The sequence below is a fragment of the Podarcis cretensis genome (genome assembly GCF_951804945.1).
Source record: "Podarcis cretensis genome assembly, chromosome: 8".
NCBI lineage: Eukaryota > Metazoa > Chordata > Lepidosauria > Squamata > Lacertidae > Podarcis > Podarcis cretensis.
This window is the reverse complement of record NC_137177.1, coordinates 16,893,541-16,912,115: the sequence shown is the minus strand read 5'-3', so window position 1 is coordinate 16,912,115 and position 18,575 is coordinate 16,893,541. Positions and strand designations below refer to the sequence as shown.

The 18,575-nt window shown below is 44.0% G+C and overlaps 1 protein-coding gene across 1 annotated transcript; it reads left to right on the top strand.

The window, feature by feature from the left end:
* Positions 1-7,738: 7,738 nt before the first annotated feature.
* Positions 7,739-16,054, top strand: LOC307223402 (phospholipase A2 inhibitor gamma subunit B-like; the record flags this gene model as incomplete). The annotated part of the gene is made up of 5 exons (XM_079989371.1): positions 7,739-7,745; positions 9,529-9,645; positions 12,239-12,391; positions 13,943-14,068; positions 15,698-16,054. The coding sequence occupies 5 exons, from the start codon at positions 7,739-7,741 to the stop codon at positions 15,886-15,888; spliced, it is 594 nt and encodes a 197-aa protein (XP_079845497.1). The 3' UTR covers positions 15,889-16,054.
* Between the last annotated feature and the right edge of the window lie 2,521 nt (positions 16,055-18,575).

Here is an 18,575-nt window from a genome sequence, read left to right as displayed (position 1 = left end):
TTCCCTTTCTGCAATCTCCGTCGCAGGGTTCTTTGCACACAACTTGATTAAATCACCACACGGTGAGCCTCATTTATAATTTTTTTGTTATCACTGTTCTTACTTAAAATAAAGCTTACCAAGTCCCGCTTTCTGTTGTTGCTGGTTCTCCCCCCCCCTTTTTTTTTTTGATGGGGTGACTTTTCTCAGCGTCAGTTAGTTTAAATGAGAAACCTGGTGCTTGCTTTGCCGGGTCTTGAGGAGTCTCACGATCGAGAGTGTAGTCTCTTTAGCGCGAGGTTTTCCTGTCCTCCTTCCTCACTGTTTTTATATCTTTTTCTGTGGTATGAAGAACAGGAAACCCCTTTTTGCTCCGCTCGATGCTTCGACTGGAGACCTCCTCTCCAGTTTTTTTCGGGGGGTTAGCGTCGCCTTCGCGCCCCCTCCCTCTCGTTTTCTGCGATGGGTGTTCTCCGCTGAAGCAGAGCACTTTCCCCGACCCGCTCCTCAAGCGCATCATGGCAGATATCTTTTAGGATTTTTTGAGCTGCTCCTGCGAAGATGGCAACCTTGTTTGCAATGGCATCCTTGTGATCTGCCAACAGATAACACACAATATCAGTCAGGGTCCAGCCTGCTTTGGCTGTTGAAAGATGTCTCAGGGAACAAGCTCTGAGATCTGTATCATAGCTGTCAACTTTTCCCTTTTCTTGCGAGGAATCCTATTCGGAATAAGGGAATAAGGGAATTTCCCTTAAAAAAGGGAAAAGTTGACAGCTATGATCTGTATATAAGGGACTATTGCAACCCCCCAAGTTTTTCAGGGATGTCCCTGATTTAGAGAAGCTGTCCCAGTTTCTGATTTGATCCTAGAATATCCCACTTTTCCTTAAGATGTCCCTGTTTCCATTGGAGAAATGTTGGGGGGTATGGAGTTATCTGACCCCTGAGCTGTCTGAAAGCAATCCTGTATTAGGGAAGTTTTTTTGAAAAAATGTTCAATGTTTTATTATGTTTTTATATATGTTGGAAGCTGCCTGCATGTGGCTGGGGCAACCCAGTAAGGTTTGTGGGGTATAAATAGTAAAATCGTCATTATGGAATGGGACCTCCCTATTTTCACTGGAGAAATGTAGGAGGGTATGCTATTGTCTTTCACCTCCCCACAAACGCATACCTGCCATGCATAGGAAATCCCTTTCTACTTTCCCTACAAGTAGGCTGAAGGCATTGTATGGAAACAAAGGACAGTAAATGCTTTGCTAAGCACAAGAGGAGTTGAAAATGCTGTTGAAAATATTGATCTCCCTTTAGTAAACCAAACCAAGGGGGGGAATGCTTGGGTGTTGGTGGGCAAAAACATTTTCATGAGAATCTACCTCAGAAATTCTTGTTTCTAATGAAAAAAATTTCCTTGTGGACTAAGGAAGTACATAAATCGGAATGCATGGTATTTTTTAAGTAAATGACTCCACAGTTCATGAAAACATTTCACCTTACCTGAAATGGGCCTATAGTGGGGGTTCCCAAACAGTGGTCTAGGGCAGTGTTTCCCAACCTTGGGCCTCCAGATGTTTTTGGCCTACAACTCCCATCATCCCTAGCTAGCAAGACCAGTGGTCAGGGATGATGGGAATTGTAGTTCAAAAACAGCTGGAGGCCCAAGGTTGGGAAACACTGGTCTAGGGACCACCAGTGGTCTGCAAGCTTCATTCAGTGGTCCATGTTATTTGTGTGAAGAATGGTGGAGGCAGCAGACTGAGCGACTGATTCATTGCTCTTATAATCCAGTGGTCCACCTGGATGGTGAGCAGGGTGAATATTTTCTCCTTTCCCCCCTCTTTGTATCACTTTATTTCTTTATAGCCGAAAACTTTTCAATAAAATATTAATATCAAAAAAGAGAGAAATGACTGGAGGGCAGCTGGTTGCGGGTAAGGAAGCACTTGGAAGGAGTGGAGAGGATTAGCAGTGAAGTTAATGGGAGTCTAGGATGAATAATTTTAATGCTGAATCTGCCTTAAGACTCAAGCTGATGGATGTTACACTGAAGAACTTTGCAACAGGTCCACCCATTGCATTATGTTGATTTTTATAGAATTCAATTCGCAGTGCAATAAAATGCAATACAGTAAACCTGCAATTTACATGGGGGCTACATTCCAGGGATCATGGCTAAAGACAAAATCGTGTATAGTCAAAACCAGCATTTGAAATTTGCCGGGTGCCAAGCAGCTTGGATTTTTCCTGTTTTCACACACTAACAACACATCCTGTAGCATTCTATCTCTGATAGTTTATCTGCACAAACAGAACAAATTTCAGGAACCACAGGCTAAGGTGATCAGCGTGCATCATTTATCAAATTGTCTTAAGCTGTTATGTTAATACTCACCCATTGCGCTTGTTTTTTTTTAAAAAACTTGTCTTTTCAAAAAAGGTTTCATACAGAATTTCTTTTTAAAAAACAACAACAACAACAACCCACATGTCTTTTCAAGTTTTCCAAAGAAGAGCAGCTTTTCAAATGTTAAAAAGGGGTGGGTGGGTGGTTTATCAGGTTTGCTTAAAAAAATGTGGGTAGGGTTACACTGCATGTTATGACTGCATATTTGTATATGCCTTCTCCTCCTGTCTCTTCCCTCTTTGTGAATAACGTAAAAAGCAACCTGCTCATCCAGCTAAATGGCTGCAGGGATGGCCAGCCCTGTTGTGATGCAGTGAGAGAGCTGCCCCAGGCCTTGGGTGTCATGAAAGGCTTGCAAATTCGTTTGTTATTTTATCTATTCTTACTGTCCTTATGAGCAATTGTGGAATCTTCTGCCCCAGGGGCTAAATTCACTTGGGCTAGCTTTGGGACCTATGCACCTGGACTTGGGAGGCAACTACCATTTACTGCTTTGTGTTAGGCAGAAAAGTGCCATAAGAAGATAAGAAGATCCCGCTGGATCAGGCCAATGGCCCATCCTGCTCTCACAGTGGGTGATCAGATGCCCATGGGAAGCCTGCAAGCACAAGAGCTCTCTTCCCCTCCTGCAGCTTCCAGCACCTGATATTCATAAGCGTTGCTGCCTCTTGACTGTGGAAGCAGAGCACAGCTATCATGCCTAGTAGTCACTGATGACCTTCTCCTCCATGAATTTGCCCAATCCCTTTTTATTTTATTTTTTTAATAGAATATTTATTAAAGTTTTCAAGATATAATACAATGTAAAATAAAAAAGAAAAAATAACGAAAATACAAAAATACAAAAATAATTAAAAAAACACATAAAATTTCCATTACTTATTTTCTTTTAACTTATTTTCCAGACCTCCTCATACCTCCCTTTCTTGTATTCCAATTGTTAGTTCAGCAAATCCTCACTGCCCAATCCCTTTTTAAAGCCATCCAAATTGATGGCCACCCCTGCCTCCTGTAGGAGTGAGTTCCATAGTTTAACTATGCACTATGTCTCAGGCTGGGACGCGGGTGGCGCTATGGGTTAAACCACAGAGCCTAGGACTTGCCGATCAGAAGGTCTGCGTTCGAATCCCCACGACGGGGTGGGTTCCCGTTGCTCAGTCCCTGCTCCTGCCAACCTAGCATTTCGAAAGCACATCAAAATGCAAGTAGATAAATAGGTACCGCTCCAGCGGGAAGGTAAACGGCATTTCCATGGGCTGCTCTGGTTCGCCAGAAGTGGCTTAGTCATGCTGGCCACATGACCCGGAAGCTGTACGCCGGCTCCCTCGGCCAATAAAGAGAGATGAGCACCGCAATCCCAGAGTCGGTCACGACTGGACCTAATGGTCAGGGGTCCCTTCTTTATCTTTACCTATGTCTCAAGCCGGTTCTAAAATGGCCCATGCCATGGCCATTTCTAGCCAAGGCATATTGCCAAGTAGATGGAGATGGGGCCAGAGCCATCTATGTATTTCCCAGACTTAGAATCATACAACTGTAGGGTTGGAAGGGACCATGAGGGTCATCTAGTCCAACCCCCTACATTGCAGGAATCTTTTGGCCAAGGTGGGGCTCGAACTCATGACCCTGAGATCAAGAGTCTCACGCTCTACCAACTGAGCTATCCCATGATTTTGCTTGACTTACGTTTGAAGAACATGGTGAGTTTGCAGCCAACAAACACAGAATGTTGCCCTGTGCTAATCAGACCATTGGTCCATCTAGGTTAGTATCACTGGCACTGGCTGGCAGCAACCCTCTGGGAAATCAAACACAGCATCTTTCCCAGCCCCTCGTGAAGATGCCAGGGATTGACGCTGGGACTTTCAGCAACTGAGATACAACGCTAGATTGCAGTTAGGTTTTGGGTATAGTTTATAAGCTAAAGGTTTGGTGCATATCTCTGTTCAATACAAAAATCCAGTTTTTAAGTTCATTAAGAAAGAAGAAGCATGCATGACACACGCAGAGGCTTTTACTGAGTCAGATCATTGTGTTCTCAGAGGGGCTCAAACTGCTCCCCTCTCTTTACTCCCTCCTTCCTTATTATCTCCTTCCCTGTTGATAGTGGTCATCATAAAAATCAGCATTCCCAGGAGGCTCAGCTGATTTAAATCCCGCTTTGAATTCCCACTCATTGCTGGTGCAGTCAGTAGTCTAAACACACCCACCCACACCCATTTCTTAAAGAAGTCATCCTCATCTCATTGGCTGCAACAGAAGTGCAGGCAAACTAGCCAAGGCCATACAAGTAAGAAGAGCAGTTTGCAAGAGAGCAGAAACATCTCAGTCCCAGTGGAAAAGGATCAAGGGAAACAGCTGGCCTGTCGGAGGAGAAGGTAGAAGGTAGAAGGTAGGGAAGAAGGTAGGGAACTCCAATTTATTCAATGTATTAGCCATCATTTGTAGCAGAAACCAGGCGATTGCATTTCAGGAGATTAATCTTGGAGAAACATGAAGATCAGGAGAAGGTCCTGTAGAACAGCCTCCCCCAGACTTGTTTTCTTCCAGTGGGTATCTCTTTGACCACTATGAGAATAGAGTTTTGGACCTGATCTGGAACACCTCTTCTAATGTTCTTATGGCGCCTTCCTTGGGTTTTTGACTACAACTCCCATCATTCCCAGCCACCATATCTTTGCTAGGTATGGCTGATGAGAGTTGTAGTCCAAAACATGGAGGACACTAGGTTGGGGAAGACTGATGGAGAAACCTCCAGCTTAGGAGCTGAATCCTGAGTTATCTAGTTCTGCAGAAATATATCGTTCTTGTAGCTCTACTCCAGCAGGGAAGCCTTGTCTTGCTGTAGCAAATGTGAATGAGCAACCTTTCCTAATGCGCAAAGGCAGCAGCTCATATAATAGTTCTCATCTGACAAAGTCCACAATGAAGAACTAGGGAGAGGAAGCTGATGCATAAAGGATAGGCTCAGCCTTCACTTTAAGTCCAATGTAGGGGTTTGGACTAGATGTTTATGTTAAGCTTTCCAGGCCAGAGATGGGGAACCTGTGGCTATCAACCAGAGAACAGCATAGCATAGCGGGAGTCCAATGACATTGCAAGGGTCAAAGGCCACCTACCCCTTTTTAGAAGCTAAATCATGGAACTGTAGTCCTCCCTTCCATTTAAAAATCTGGCAAGTGAATCTTATGGAATTAATCTCCAGAATTTAAATCTGTTGCCGGAGCAAACAGGGGAGGGCTTTATTATTTCTCAAACACGTGATCACGCACATGCATTTCAAAACAATAGAAATTATCCCTCTATAGTATCGTTTTGAACCTCATCAGAAGTAGTGCTCCCAACATGAGATAGCGGGGAGCACTGCTATGCTAGTTGAGAAACAGGTTTCCCTTCTTGGTATATTTCTGCTTCCTTCTCTCTCTCTCTCTCTCTCTCTCTCTCTCTCTCTCTCCATTTTTAAAAAAGAATTTTGGGTGTCTATTTAATATAACATCCCCTAATAAATCTGTTTTGCTCCTTACCCCTTGCCCTCCTGTTTGCTTTTTAAACATGTGTCTTTGCTGAGGATTTGTAGTGCAGTGGTAAACATTGCTTACTCAGAAGTACATCCCAGTATCTTTAACAGGACTTAGTTCCAGGGAAAGGTTTCTAGAATTGCAGGCTGAATCTCTGATCCCTCTGCCCCCAGAATTATGAGCATGGAATATCTTTCAACACTTGCGAGTCTGGCAGTGTTCTTATTTTCAACCAGAAAAGGAATTTTAAGCTTCTGAAAAGGCATAGGTTGACCCAGGCAGGCACAATCTGTGGCCCCATGTGGTGAAATAACTGGGACAGGATGTGGGGTTGGGTAAAAATCAGACCAAACCTTTATAGACCACAGCATAAAGTGGGGTTGGCATGGCAGTAGGGCAATGGTCCCATTGCTTCAGTCCTTGCTGGAAAGAACTGAGTTCTCCTCCGTGAGAATATTCCAGGGCTGAGCCCTGACATGGTGGAAGCCAAATGTCCAGGTCTCACTGGGTGCCTGGGATGAGAGATTCCAGCCATGCGGGGGCCCTAACCTGATCTTAGGGTGTGCATAGCCAATATTTTCCCCTAGACACATTATGGAGGCCCCCATTGCTTTACTGATCCTGCCCAATGCCATTTCTGCTGATATACAACAGACCTTGGTTGGTTGGCATCCATCTGTCTCAGGAGACAATGGAGAAGCACACCTTTGGGGTGAAATCAAACCATTGGAGAGTTAATCGCTGCTGTGGCTGTACACTCAAAAGGGAAATACATGTTTTGCTGCTGTTCTGACCATTGCTTAACAAAAGTACTCTTTAGGTCACTGAGGGATAGGTGAAAACCCCTCAAGGTTGGAAGAAAAAATTCCTTTGCTGGCCTGTCAACCAGCAACCCAAATAGCCTAGTAATTCTCATGCAGAGGGTGGATGGAAAGTTCACTACAGACAAAGTGTTTCCATAGCCCATGTGAGTGAGACCTTTTAAGGCCTCACCCTTCCTCCCTCTTGCAAGATCCCATGGGATGCCGCTACCGTGTGAGATCTCTCTAGAAGGTGAAGGAGGTGCAAAGGTGCCCCCCCCCCGCCGGCTGGACCCTGCATTGCCAGGTACAGTCACTCTGTGTGCGGTGGCACCCAGAAACATACTTCTTTTGTTCTTGTTTGTGTGTGTGTGTGTTGTTTTTGTTTAGGTTGCATGGCAGAGCTCATTCACTGAGCATTCATTCTGTTTTGCTTGTGCAAAAATTGTGGAGCTCTCCGTCGGCCTTGGCTGCTTAGTTTTATTGAGCATTTGTTGAGATTTGCTTGTGGGAAGGCTGTACAATACTGCATCACCAAAGTGTTAGCGCACATTTTCCCATGCATTTCTCTGGCACTTCCCTTATGGAAAAGAAGTCTGATTTTGTGTGTCTGCAAGAGAAGGAGCTAGTTCATTTCTCAGGAGCGCCCCATCAAGTGTCTGGGGCTGGTAGGAAGTCCAATAACATCTGGAAGGCCAGGGGAATCCCCATTCTTGCAATCTTGGATTTCCCCCAGATAATTTGGTGTCACCTGGCTTTTTACGTGTTTTTGCGCGCTTAAATGCACACTTTGGTAAGCTAACACCTGGTGTCGACACTTCCTCTGTATGTCGTTGCAGGTCCTTTGAACCAAGTATTTTGACACATCGTGGAGAGAGCTTCTGTTCTTGTGCTCTCTTATTTCCCATCACTATGCAGGCTGCCCTGAAATGCTTCTTCTTTGCACTTCTAAAGACAGGTAAGGAAGGGTCTGGGAGCCTCCTGGAGGTCTGTTCCTTCCGGGATGAATAGATTTGGAGCCAAGCTTGTGTCACATGATTGGTATGGATACAAGTTGGATAATGCAGCTTTCTGAAACGTCTGTAGCTCATTGGTATAAGGCAACTTGTATTTTCTGGGATTTTTTCCCCACGTTGTGATTTTACATTGCAAAAGATCTGTGGGTATAGGATGGTACGCAAATTTTAAAAATAAAATAAATAATAAATAATAAACGGCTTTGCATGCAAGAGGCCTCAGGTTCAGTTCCTGGCATCTCCAGATAGGACTGAGAACATACTGTGTCTGAAATCCTGCTTTTGGGGTTTTTTGAAAATCACCTCAAAGTAGCTTAAAAGTATTTTTAAAAAACCAAAAACAAACCAGAAGCCACTCAGAAGAGGATATGGAAAGGCCTATCAGAAGTAGAGACATCCATGTTATCTCAAGATGTGCACCTAGAAACTTCAAAGAAAAGAAAACATTAAAAAAAAAAATTGTGACCATTTGCCAGTAAGAAAGAAGGATCAGGTACTGCTGGGGAACACCGTTCAAGCTGAATGTGTGGATGGGCAGAGAGGAGATTATAGTCCACAATACTGATCATTCGTGGCAGTTATTAGGAATCATTGAAGCCATGCTCACAATATGCTCCAGCCCATTCCATTGGGAATGAAGGGACAAAAAGCAGCCAAAGATAAGAAAATAAAGAAGCAGGAAACCCCCCCCTTAACTCCCCCTCATCAGTAATAATAACATCACCTGTTTTCACTTCTTAAAACCCCCTCAAAGTAGCTTAAGAAACACTAAGAAGTTGAAATACTTCATTGTCACTTGTACAACTTGTATACAGTGAGATTACATGAGCACCCCCCACTCAGCTCTCTTAGTCTTAATTTCCCTTACTGACGCACACCCACCAAACCCAAAAGTCAGTTGCCCTGTTGTTATCTTTTTTTTAATTCTTATTAAAGATTTTCTTGTTTTACAGAAGTATGTGTAATGTCTCTCGTATTTTTTTCATGTAACATTTTTACAAATCAGTCTCATTTGTTGAGACATTAGGGGGGGAAAGGGGGTGGAAAGATGGGTGGGGGTGGGGTCGGGTGGTGATGTTTCTATTTTGCTTAATGCATGTAGGGTTTGGTGTCAGCGTTGCTCGTGCAGGTTCTCTGCTGTTCATTTGTGTTTCTTTGGTGGTGAGAGAGGTTGGGGTTGGCCTAGGGTGTAGTTGTTTGTTTGTGATTGGCTGTGGTGATCTTTGCTTTTGTGTTTGAGTGGGGTGGGTGGGTGTTTTGGATCAGGTTAGACATATTGATTTGTATGCTGTTGGTGGATCTTTTCATTTAGCAGCCTAACAGCCCACGGATAGAAGCTGTTCTTTACCCTGTTGGTGTGACTAATCATGCTTCTATATCTTCTGCCTGAGGGCAGGAGATCAAGAAAGTGCCAGCCAGGGTGTGAATCATCCCTGAGAATTTTCCTCACTCTCCTGAGGCAACGTTCTTCCGCTATTTCATACAGCGGATTCATGGGACAGCCCATAATATATTGTGCTGTATTCAACACCCTCTGTAAGCACTTCCTATCAGTTGATATCAAACCAGCGTACCATACTGTGATGCAACAAGAAACAACAATTAAAAATCATTCATTTCCTTCCTCTGTTTGACCACTTGATGCCTCTCCTTAAATCTCTGTGTAAACTCCTACTCTCTGGCTGATCCCCAAACCCTGCAATGGGCACAAACAGGGGTACCCCAAAAGTAGGTGATCCATGGCTTATTCCTGCACAAAAGTTTCTTCATTTGATCTCATTTTAAAAAAGTGTCCTTCCCTCTTCCAGCTGCTTCTTTGGAGTGCGAAATCTGTACTGCCAAGGGGACCAATTGCACTGGCAGTGTGAGGACCTGTCCTGGGAACAAAGAAACCTGCCTCATCACACTGATGGAAAGCACCATAGGTGAGTAGGAGAGGTTGCAAGACAGATCAGGGCAGGGGGTGGGCTTAGGCAAGACCACTGACAGCTGCTGCCTATATAGATGGCACAGTGGACTTTTCAGCTCAGGATGGGGCTCTGAATGGCCAGGGTGGTAGATTGCGTTCTGTTTCATGATGCCTTTCAGGAGGCTGAGGTTGAAGCACTTATCTTTTGCTCAAGAAAAGTGGTGGTGGGGAGAACCCGTGGTCCTCTGGATGCTGCTGAACTACAACTCCCATCAGCCCCAAGCAAGCACAAGCAATGGTTAGGGATGGTGGGAGTTGTGGTTCCGCACCATCTGGAGAACAAAATGTTCCCCACATTTTGGATCTATATCATCTGTGTGTCATCCACATTTTTGTCATGGAAGGGCAACTATTTGGGTGCACAGACACCCAGATTATACGCTAGTAGACCTGGGTGATGTTTCAATTCATCGTCTGAAACCTCTATGAAGTTCAGATCGTGAGACTTTTTGAGCTAGTTATACATCACAGCTCCCTGGCCACCGCAAGCAGAGTGCATCTCACTCCAGACTCTCCAAGTGTCTGTATTTCCCCGGGATGTCCCTGATTTAGAGAAGCTGTCCCAGTTTCTGATTTGATCCTTGAATGTCCCACTTTTCCTGAGGATGTCCCTATTTTCATTGGAGACATGTTGGAGGGTATGGCATTATGCGACTCCTGAGCCATCTGAAGGCAATCCTGTATAGGGAAGTTTTTTTAAAAAATGTTTAATGTTTTATTATGTTTTTATATATGTTGGAAGCTGCTCAGAGTGGCTGGGGCAAGAACTGGCAAAAATGACAGAAAGACTAAGAAAAAGACAACAGAGACTTTGAAAAAGATTGGGAACCATTCATATTATATTTGCAGAAACAAAGAAAGGCAATAGACTTGATGGCAGGATTTTAAAAAACATTCACATTATTAGCGTCAGAAAATGTTTGGAAGATAGTGAAATAAGATGATGTATTTTATTTTATTTTTATGTTTTTAAGGTTTGATGTTATGTTATTAATAACTTTTTCTGTTGGGAGATAGCAAAGCAGGTGAAAATAGAAACAAATCAGAAACGCAAGTTGGGGAAGTCTTGGAGGGGAGGGAGAGAGGAGTACGGGATATAGCAAATGTTAAGAATTTGAGATGTATGTAATGAACGAAAATGAAAAATGGATATATATGTGTGTGTGTGTGTGTGTGTGTGTGTGTGTGTGTGTGTATTTAAAGAGTGGCTGGGGCAACCCAATAAGATGTGCGGGGTATAAATAGTAAAATTATCATTATGGAATGGGATGTCCCTACTTGCATCAGAGAAATATTGGAGGGCATGTCACTCCCATCTGGTTGTTCTGTGCTTGCGGGAGCCATGATGTACTGCCAGCTCAAATTGCCTGTTCTCCCGACCAGGAGGAAAAGGGCAGCCTGCCCCGCTTGCTCAGGTGAAGGCAGGCAGATGGGGCTGTGAAGGGAGGGAATGAACAGGAGCTCCTTCACCTGAGCAAACTGGGCAGCCCCCTTCCCTTCCTCCTGGTTGCTCCTCCCTCCCTCCATAGCCCAGCCACTTTTTCAGCCTTTTTTGGTGTTATTTCAGACATCGTGATATATCACTCTATCGTGCTGGTAAGAAGGTGGTATGTCATGATGCTGAAAGCCAGATATCGCCCAGCCCTATATACAAGTTGAATGTAACTTGTGAATACTCCTCGTGCGACTCACACATAAGTGACAGAGAGCCTGTGTGTTGGCTGGGGGAGAGCACCCCTGGGTCTTTGCAATATGCATCCTACAAACAAACAATGGGTGTTCTGCTAGTCTACTATATATTGTGGAAAGTCCTTGGTTGGACTAAATGGCCCTTAGGGTCCCTTCCAACCTTGCAATTCTATGATACCCATTCAGACACTTCTTAATATATTGATACCAATTTTTCCACGATGGTTCCCGAGATCAAGGAGTACCGTAGGTTTTGGTCTTTACTGAGTACAGTTGGAAACCATTTTCAAGCAAGTGGGGAAAGGAACCTTTCCAAATTGTGCTGATTTTTTGTTTGTTTTATAATTCCTAAACAACAAAAGTGGACGGTTAGCCCTTATGGTTGCTAAGAGACCTATAATTTAAGTCTGGAAGGATAAACGCCCTGTGTTTGCCCCACAGTGGGCTGAGGATCTCATGGCCCTGCCTGCATTTGAATGTATTTCCAATAGGCCTCAATTCTGCATCAATATGCGCATATGAAGGGCTTATATTAACTTAGATGTTAAACTTTAAGACATCTGTTGATGGTTGATGCACCTGCAATGAGAATGGATAATTTTTCTTTGTTCCTATTATTTTATTTTACTTTATTATTTATTAAATTTATATACCACCCTAAATCTGATGTTATTCTTTCTTTCTCTTTTTCCCTTTTATGGTCTTTAATTCTTTTTCCCCCCTCCCCCCTTCCTTTTCTTTGTTAAATTTGCAAATAAAAAAAAATACTATTAATAATCAGAGCTGCTCTGGAGATGAAGCTGCTAGTTGCTAAATAAACCTCTCTCCTCTATTTTTTTTTTTTTTTTTGGCCACTTAAGACGGAAAGGTGGTTCAGACCGTAGAGAGAAGCTGTGCTTCCACTTTTTGGTGCAACGCCCCACCACCTTACTTTGATATGGGGGGAGGAAGAACCTACAGGTCCAGTTGGGTCTGCTGCACTGGGAAGACCTGCAGACAAGTCACTCCTCAACGTACGTATATAAATTTCATGCTGGTCCGTCTCCCCAAAATTCCTTAACATTATCCTTTCCTTACGTTCACTCCCTGTAACCAATGGTGCAGGGGTCATGGAAGGCTGAAGACCCACTGCTACTTCTGCAGAAGGTGTAATGACCAATTAGGTTCTTTTAATAGGTGTTTCACATAGATGAGACCCAGTACACTCTAGGAAGGCACAAGTAAACCCCAGACAACCAATATTGGATTGTCTCTATAATAAGTTTTATTGATTAACTCACATGTCAAGGCAAGGAATATGCAGTCAACCATACATCTGTTCATACACCTTTCATACTCACCACTCTTCGCTCTTCACTGAATTGATCAGGTTCAGTAAAAGCCATTGGTGGCACACAACAGCGCTGTCAAATGTCTGGCACACGTCTTAGGCTGGAGGGCTTTGCCAGATATACACCTTGTTGTTCATCTGATTCTTGGCATTACACAACTCCTTACTCCTTGTTTTCGGCATCTCACATCCTTGTCCTTGGCATCATCTCACAACTCTTATCTTACCTCAAAGGTAATGTTGTGTAGCTCTTCTTGTATGTGCTGTTCTGTACTGTTCCTACAACACAGTTCATGACCAGTTCACTGACAGTTCAAAGACATCACATCCATTTTGTGGTGTTCTTCAGCCATCTTTAGGCCCATACAAACCATGCCATTCGTTACAAAGGGTCTCCGTCTCCAGCAACCTAGAGACACCCAATAGGCATGGGTGTCAGAGACTGGACAGAGGAGGAATGGTGGAGACCGCCTCCTGAACCTTCCAGAGAAGAGGAAGACAGTATAGATTTACAACAGTTGTTTGAGGAAGGTTACGGCTCAAAGGCAGATGAGGGGCAAAGTTGGGAAATAATGGAAGAGGAGAAAGGGGAAGCAGAGCCGGAGCAGCTGGCTGACACATTATCACTAGAAAGCATTCCAGACCCACCTTCTCCCAGAACCTGGTGAGCATTGAAAGTAGGAGAGCAAAAGGCTCGGAGGCAAATGGCCTTAAGCGGGCACCATAAGGTGGGTGGTGTTGCTGACAATAACTGAGGAGAGAAGTGGGGTGGAGATTACTCAGAGCAACACCATTACTCCAAGAGGCTGCATTTCTAAGCCTCTTTCTGTGAATATTGAATAAAAGACCTTGGTAAGAGCTTTCCTTATCTATCTATTCCTGGCAGCCTACTGTGGGGGGATCAGAATACCTGGTGCCTGACAATGGGTGGGGAAATTTTAAGCCACTGTGTGCTCCAAGGCTCTGCATTCAGGAAGACCAAAAGCAGAAGGTGCTTCCATTTCAAGACAGTTCACTGGGAAGAGGGGTTGATTGTGAAACCGCTCTGGAAATTGTAGCTCTGGGGGTGGGGGGCAGGAGATATGTGACAACTTGACTTAAGGAAATGGTGGAGGCTCAGGCTGTTTGCTCACATGACCCTCAGCCTGAAAAAGGTCCCTGCCTCCCCCGCTCTGTATTTCTTTTTGGTCCAGTCCTTGAGCTGACCTGGAGTATCTTTTGTTTCTGTTTTCAGTGCCACCGCTAAAGCCTAGAGCCAATACAACGCTGAACCCATCCAATTCCTCCTGCTCAGGCACTTACAGCACTGAGATGGCGAATTGTACCAAGGTGGAAACCAACGGCTTTGGCAGGGCCTCCAGTAAGTGATTTCCTCCGCAGTGCAGGTTCATTTCTTCCACGATCTGTAGGCGGGTGGGTATTTATTGCAGATATTGATATAGCACAGTTTGGATCAACTGGAAGCATAAGAACGGGCTCCTTTTGGAAATATGAAGCATTGTCCAGACCCATCAAAATATAATTCGAAATTTTACTGGCAGAACTCTACAAAAAAGCATCACATGAGCATCAAAGATACATCCTAAATATCCATGCAATGTCTCGTGCTGTCCAGCACAGGCTCAGCATCTTAGAAATAAAAGATAACTTCATAAATCATAACATCTCTCTCCCCCCCCACCCCATTCAGGAGTGCTGTCCAAGGACACTGAATCTGCCAGCTGTCTCTCTTCTAGTGTTTCCTCTTCTAGCTGCTCCTCACCCAGTATTTCCCAGCTTTCCCCCTCTGGACTATGCCCTTCTACAAACCACTGTTCTAAATCAATACTATCCTCCTGCCCTTGGGAAGGTTCAGAAAAAGGGGGAGGCGGCTCCCACCATTCCTCCTCTGTACAGTCCCTGATAGGTGTTCTCCTCCAACTACCGCTTTTCCACACTTTCTCCTCTCTATATCCTGGGATTCCCTACACTTTGAAAATCTAAATAGTAGAGCTACATCAATTGTGTGGGGAATCTCCAGATTTCGGGGGTGGAAAGTATGGGTGCGGATGGTTCCAACACATTGTAGTATTTTGGTTTTGCCATTTACTTGTTAAGATATTGTTTTATTTTAATGTCTTATTGTGTAAACTGCTCTTGGGTTTTTAATGAAGAGAGGTCTTTGCAAGTGTTGTTGTTGTTATTACATGAAGGTTCTTCCTTGAGGCAAGGTGAGACAACTGCCACACATATTGGATTTTGGTTACCCTTAGGTGGCAGAGCGAGGGAGATTTGAGGCATGTGAGACGCAATCTACAGGAAGGTCTCTTGCAAAAAGCCCCATTGGAATGAAAGGACCTTAACTGCCAGAAATTGGAAAAAGGAATTCGTGCCAACAAAAATGCAATGGCAGGATAAATTACTAAACTATATCGAATTGGCTAGATTAACAGAGGGAATTAGGGCACTCCCCAGACAAGAATTTCAAAAAGAATGGGGGAAATGTAAAGAATACTTCACAAAACAGTGCCCTAAAATACACACCTGGACTTGTTTTGTTTAATGTCTGCAGGAGACTTTGTGGTTTTCTTTTTAAGTCATAATTTGAAAAAATCGTAATAATAACTCATAAATGAAATAGTTCACAAGAAGTAAATAAGGAAGCCATGTACAGGATAAAGGAAGTCTTTTATTTTGTTGTTTGTTTTATGTTTATTTTATGTTATGTTCATTTCTAATGGTGGTGGATTCGTTTGAGCTGTGGTGGATTTATGTTGTAAACAATAATTTAAAAAATGGAATGTATTGAGCTGGATCAAGGTGGTGGATCATTCCCATGTGAGTCAGTGGCTTTGGATAGATGGGCTGAGCTCTACTGGTGAGCAGTAGATAGACCTTGCTTTGTGGCAAACACAGGGTTCATTTCAAATAGAGTAGATGGAGCAACTTTTTGGAGAGCAGTCGCAAGCAATAATGTCTCGGCAACCCATATCTTGTCTTCCACATCCAGATGAAACCCCCACGGAGAGGCTTTCGAACGGCTGCACTACGAGGTTTGTGTGTGCTTCGGAAAATAGCAAACACTCTGAGTTTACGGTTGGCTATGATGCCGTTCATAAGATGGAGTCTTCCAAGGCGTCTCAACCCACTGCCGTCCTCCTGCCAAGCTTCTCTGGGCTGCTGTGGAGAATCCTGTTGTAAAAGTTGCCTGCATCAACTCCCCCGTTGAATTCTGCCTCCTCTTTCACCCATGAACCACTTCCTCTGAATGCACTTTGCCCTTTACTGCTTTCCTCAGTGAAAATTAATATTGAGATTAAAACAAATGACATGTTAAATGCATGGCAGCTGTGTTTATTTGTTAGGAGCCTTGTGGCAGAAAGACATTTTATTTTAGTGCAGAGTTCCTCCAGTTCCTCACAACTGACAGTAGTGAATCACAGAATTGCAGAGTTGAAAGGGACCCTGAGGATCATCTAGTCCAGCCCGCTGCAATGCGGGAATAGGCAGCTATCCCATATGGGGTTCAAACCTGCAACCTTAGTGTTACCAGCACCACACTCTACCCAACTGAGCTATCCAGGCAATTTAATCAATCTTATTTCTCCCAAAGGTTCAAAGGAATAAGCAGAGACCCATTTGGTGAAGGGTTTAATGCCATCTAGTGACTAAAGCATGCAATTAGCATGCAATCTGGAAGTCCGTTCTAAAACCAAAACTGTTCTTAAACTGAGGTGCGCTTTCCCTAATGAGGCCTCCCGCCGCCAGTGCCCTTCCACCATTCGGATTCTGTTCGTAGACCGAGGTAAAGTTCTCAAACCAAGACACAATTTCAGGTTTTGTGGAGTTTGTAAACCAAATCGTTCTTAAACCGGACTGTTCTTAAACCAAGGTACTGCCGTATTCTTCTCTGTTTTGGAAAGTTGTTCTTTATGCATTTGGACACCAGTACAGATACTGTAGCCAGATTTTGCATGAGGTCAAGGAGTAAGGTTTTGTCTATGTTTGAATATGGGTGGATGCCATTTTGAGTTATGGTGGCAGACTGAACCTTTCAAAACTGCACTAATTTTAGCCACTGATTTCAAAACTGCACTGATTTTTGTTATTATAATTTCTTAGAAGTCCCAAGGAATGCTGGGTATGATGATCCTAGTTGATTATAAGTACAAACTGTTGCTGCATAAGCCTTAGCAACAGTTTTAGGTGCAGAAGGAACCATTGTTTGAAAACAGCTTTATGTTTTAGTCCCTAGATGGCAATATTGCCTTCATGACTAGTGATAGATAGGTGTCAGCACTATTTCAGGAGTGGGAAACCTCTGGTCCACAAGCCTGCTTATCCCTACCAGGCTTCTCCATTTGGCCTGTTGAGGCCATTTCAGCCAAGCCACATCCACCTGCCCCACACGTCAAATGTGAGGCGGGCAAAAACCTGGCTCAACTGAAAGGGGGTCTGCAAGCACTGTCAATCTTGGTTTCAAGAAGGAAAGTCATTCATAAAGAAAGGGAAAATGTCAGATCTTCAGAAGATCCTTTCAAAGCACTGCTGTACAATGTAGCATTTTGAACATGGCTTCTGAAGACCCCCTTGTGGGCATAAAATGTCACCAGGTGCCATTGTGATGTCATGTGAGTGACCCCACCCACCCGTCCAGCTTGGCCTATGATGGGAGGGGGAGCTCATGATCTGGACTGCCACCCAGTTCCCCACCCCTGCCTTACATCAACCAAAGCAGGAAAATAATAGTGTGCAGTAGCAACAACAACAACAACAACAACAACAACAACAACAACAACAACTTATTATTTATACCCTGCCCATCTGGCTGGGTTTCCCCAGCCACCATTGGCGGCTCCCAATCGAATATTAAAAACACAATACAGCATTAAACATTGAAAACTTCCCTAAACAGGACTGCCTTCAGATGTCTTTTAAAAGTAAGATAGTTATTTCTTTGACATCTAGTGGGAGGGTGTTCCACAGGGCAGGCGCCACTACCGAGAAGGCCGTCTGCCTGGTTCTCTGTATGACTTTCCAACATTTAATATAACTCAAAGTATTCAAGGCTGCCCCTGCAGAAGAAAAAAAATACTTCAGAAATGCATCGTACCCTCAGTTTTAGGTCAAGTTTACTGAGGGGATGAATTACTTCCTGCAATAAAAAGTCCCAAAGTGATTTATAACCACCTCACAAAACCATATAAACATATTTTAAAATCAAGTCAGATTAAAAGCGCCTGAGAGTTTGACCTGCTCAAATGCCTGGGGAAATAAGAACATCTTGTGTGGTGTCAAAACAGTGGTAAAGTTGGCACCAGAAATGGAAGTTCTTGCAGAAAAGGCCTGCTCTCTCATTACCATCCTCCAGCCATCCCTTGGAGGTGGCCCATGGAGAGAGGACTCAGATGACAATCCCAGGGCGCAGGCCAGTTCACATGGGGGTGAAATATCTAATATTTTTGGCACTTTTGAGAAACAGTACATTCCTTTGTGTCCGTTGGTGTGATATGTCCTTGTGCCAGATGCTGAGATACTGTACGGGACTGGGCTGGTTGTGCTTGCAAATGATGGGTCAAAGATGCTCCAAGCTTGACTTCAGTGGTGGTTGGTACCCATTGGGACTTGTGGCTTGGGAGGCAGGGACCAATGGTGGAGTCACCCTCTGACTGGTTGTAAGAAAGCAAGCGCAAGTGGGGACTAGCTGAAAGCAGGCTGATGTTGGTTGTCTGTGCCCTGTTTACTCCAATGCACCAGCCTTTGTTCCCAAAGCCTGCAGAACCAGCTTGAGATGGACCAGCAGCAGAGTGGACCTCTCTGTCCCCTGCCATTCCCGTTTCCCTCATCATGAAAACAAAAAGGGGGCTCTCACTTTAAGGAACGTGGAA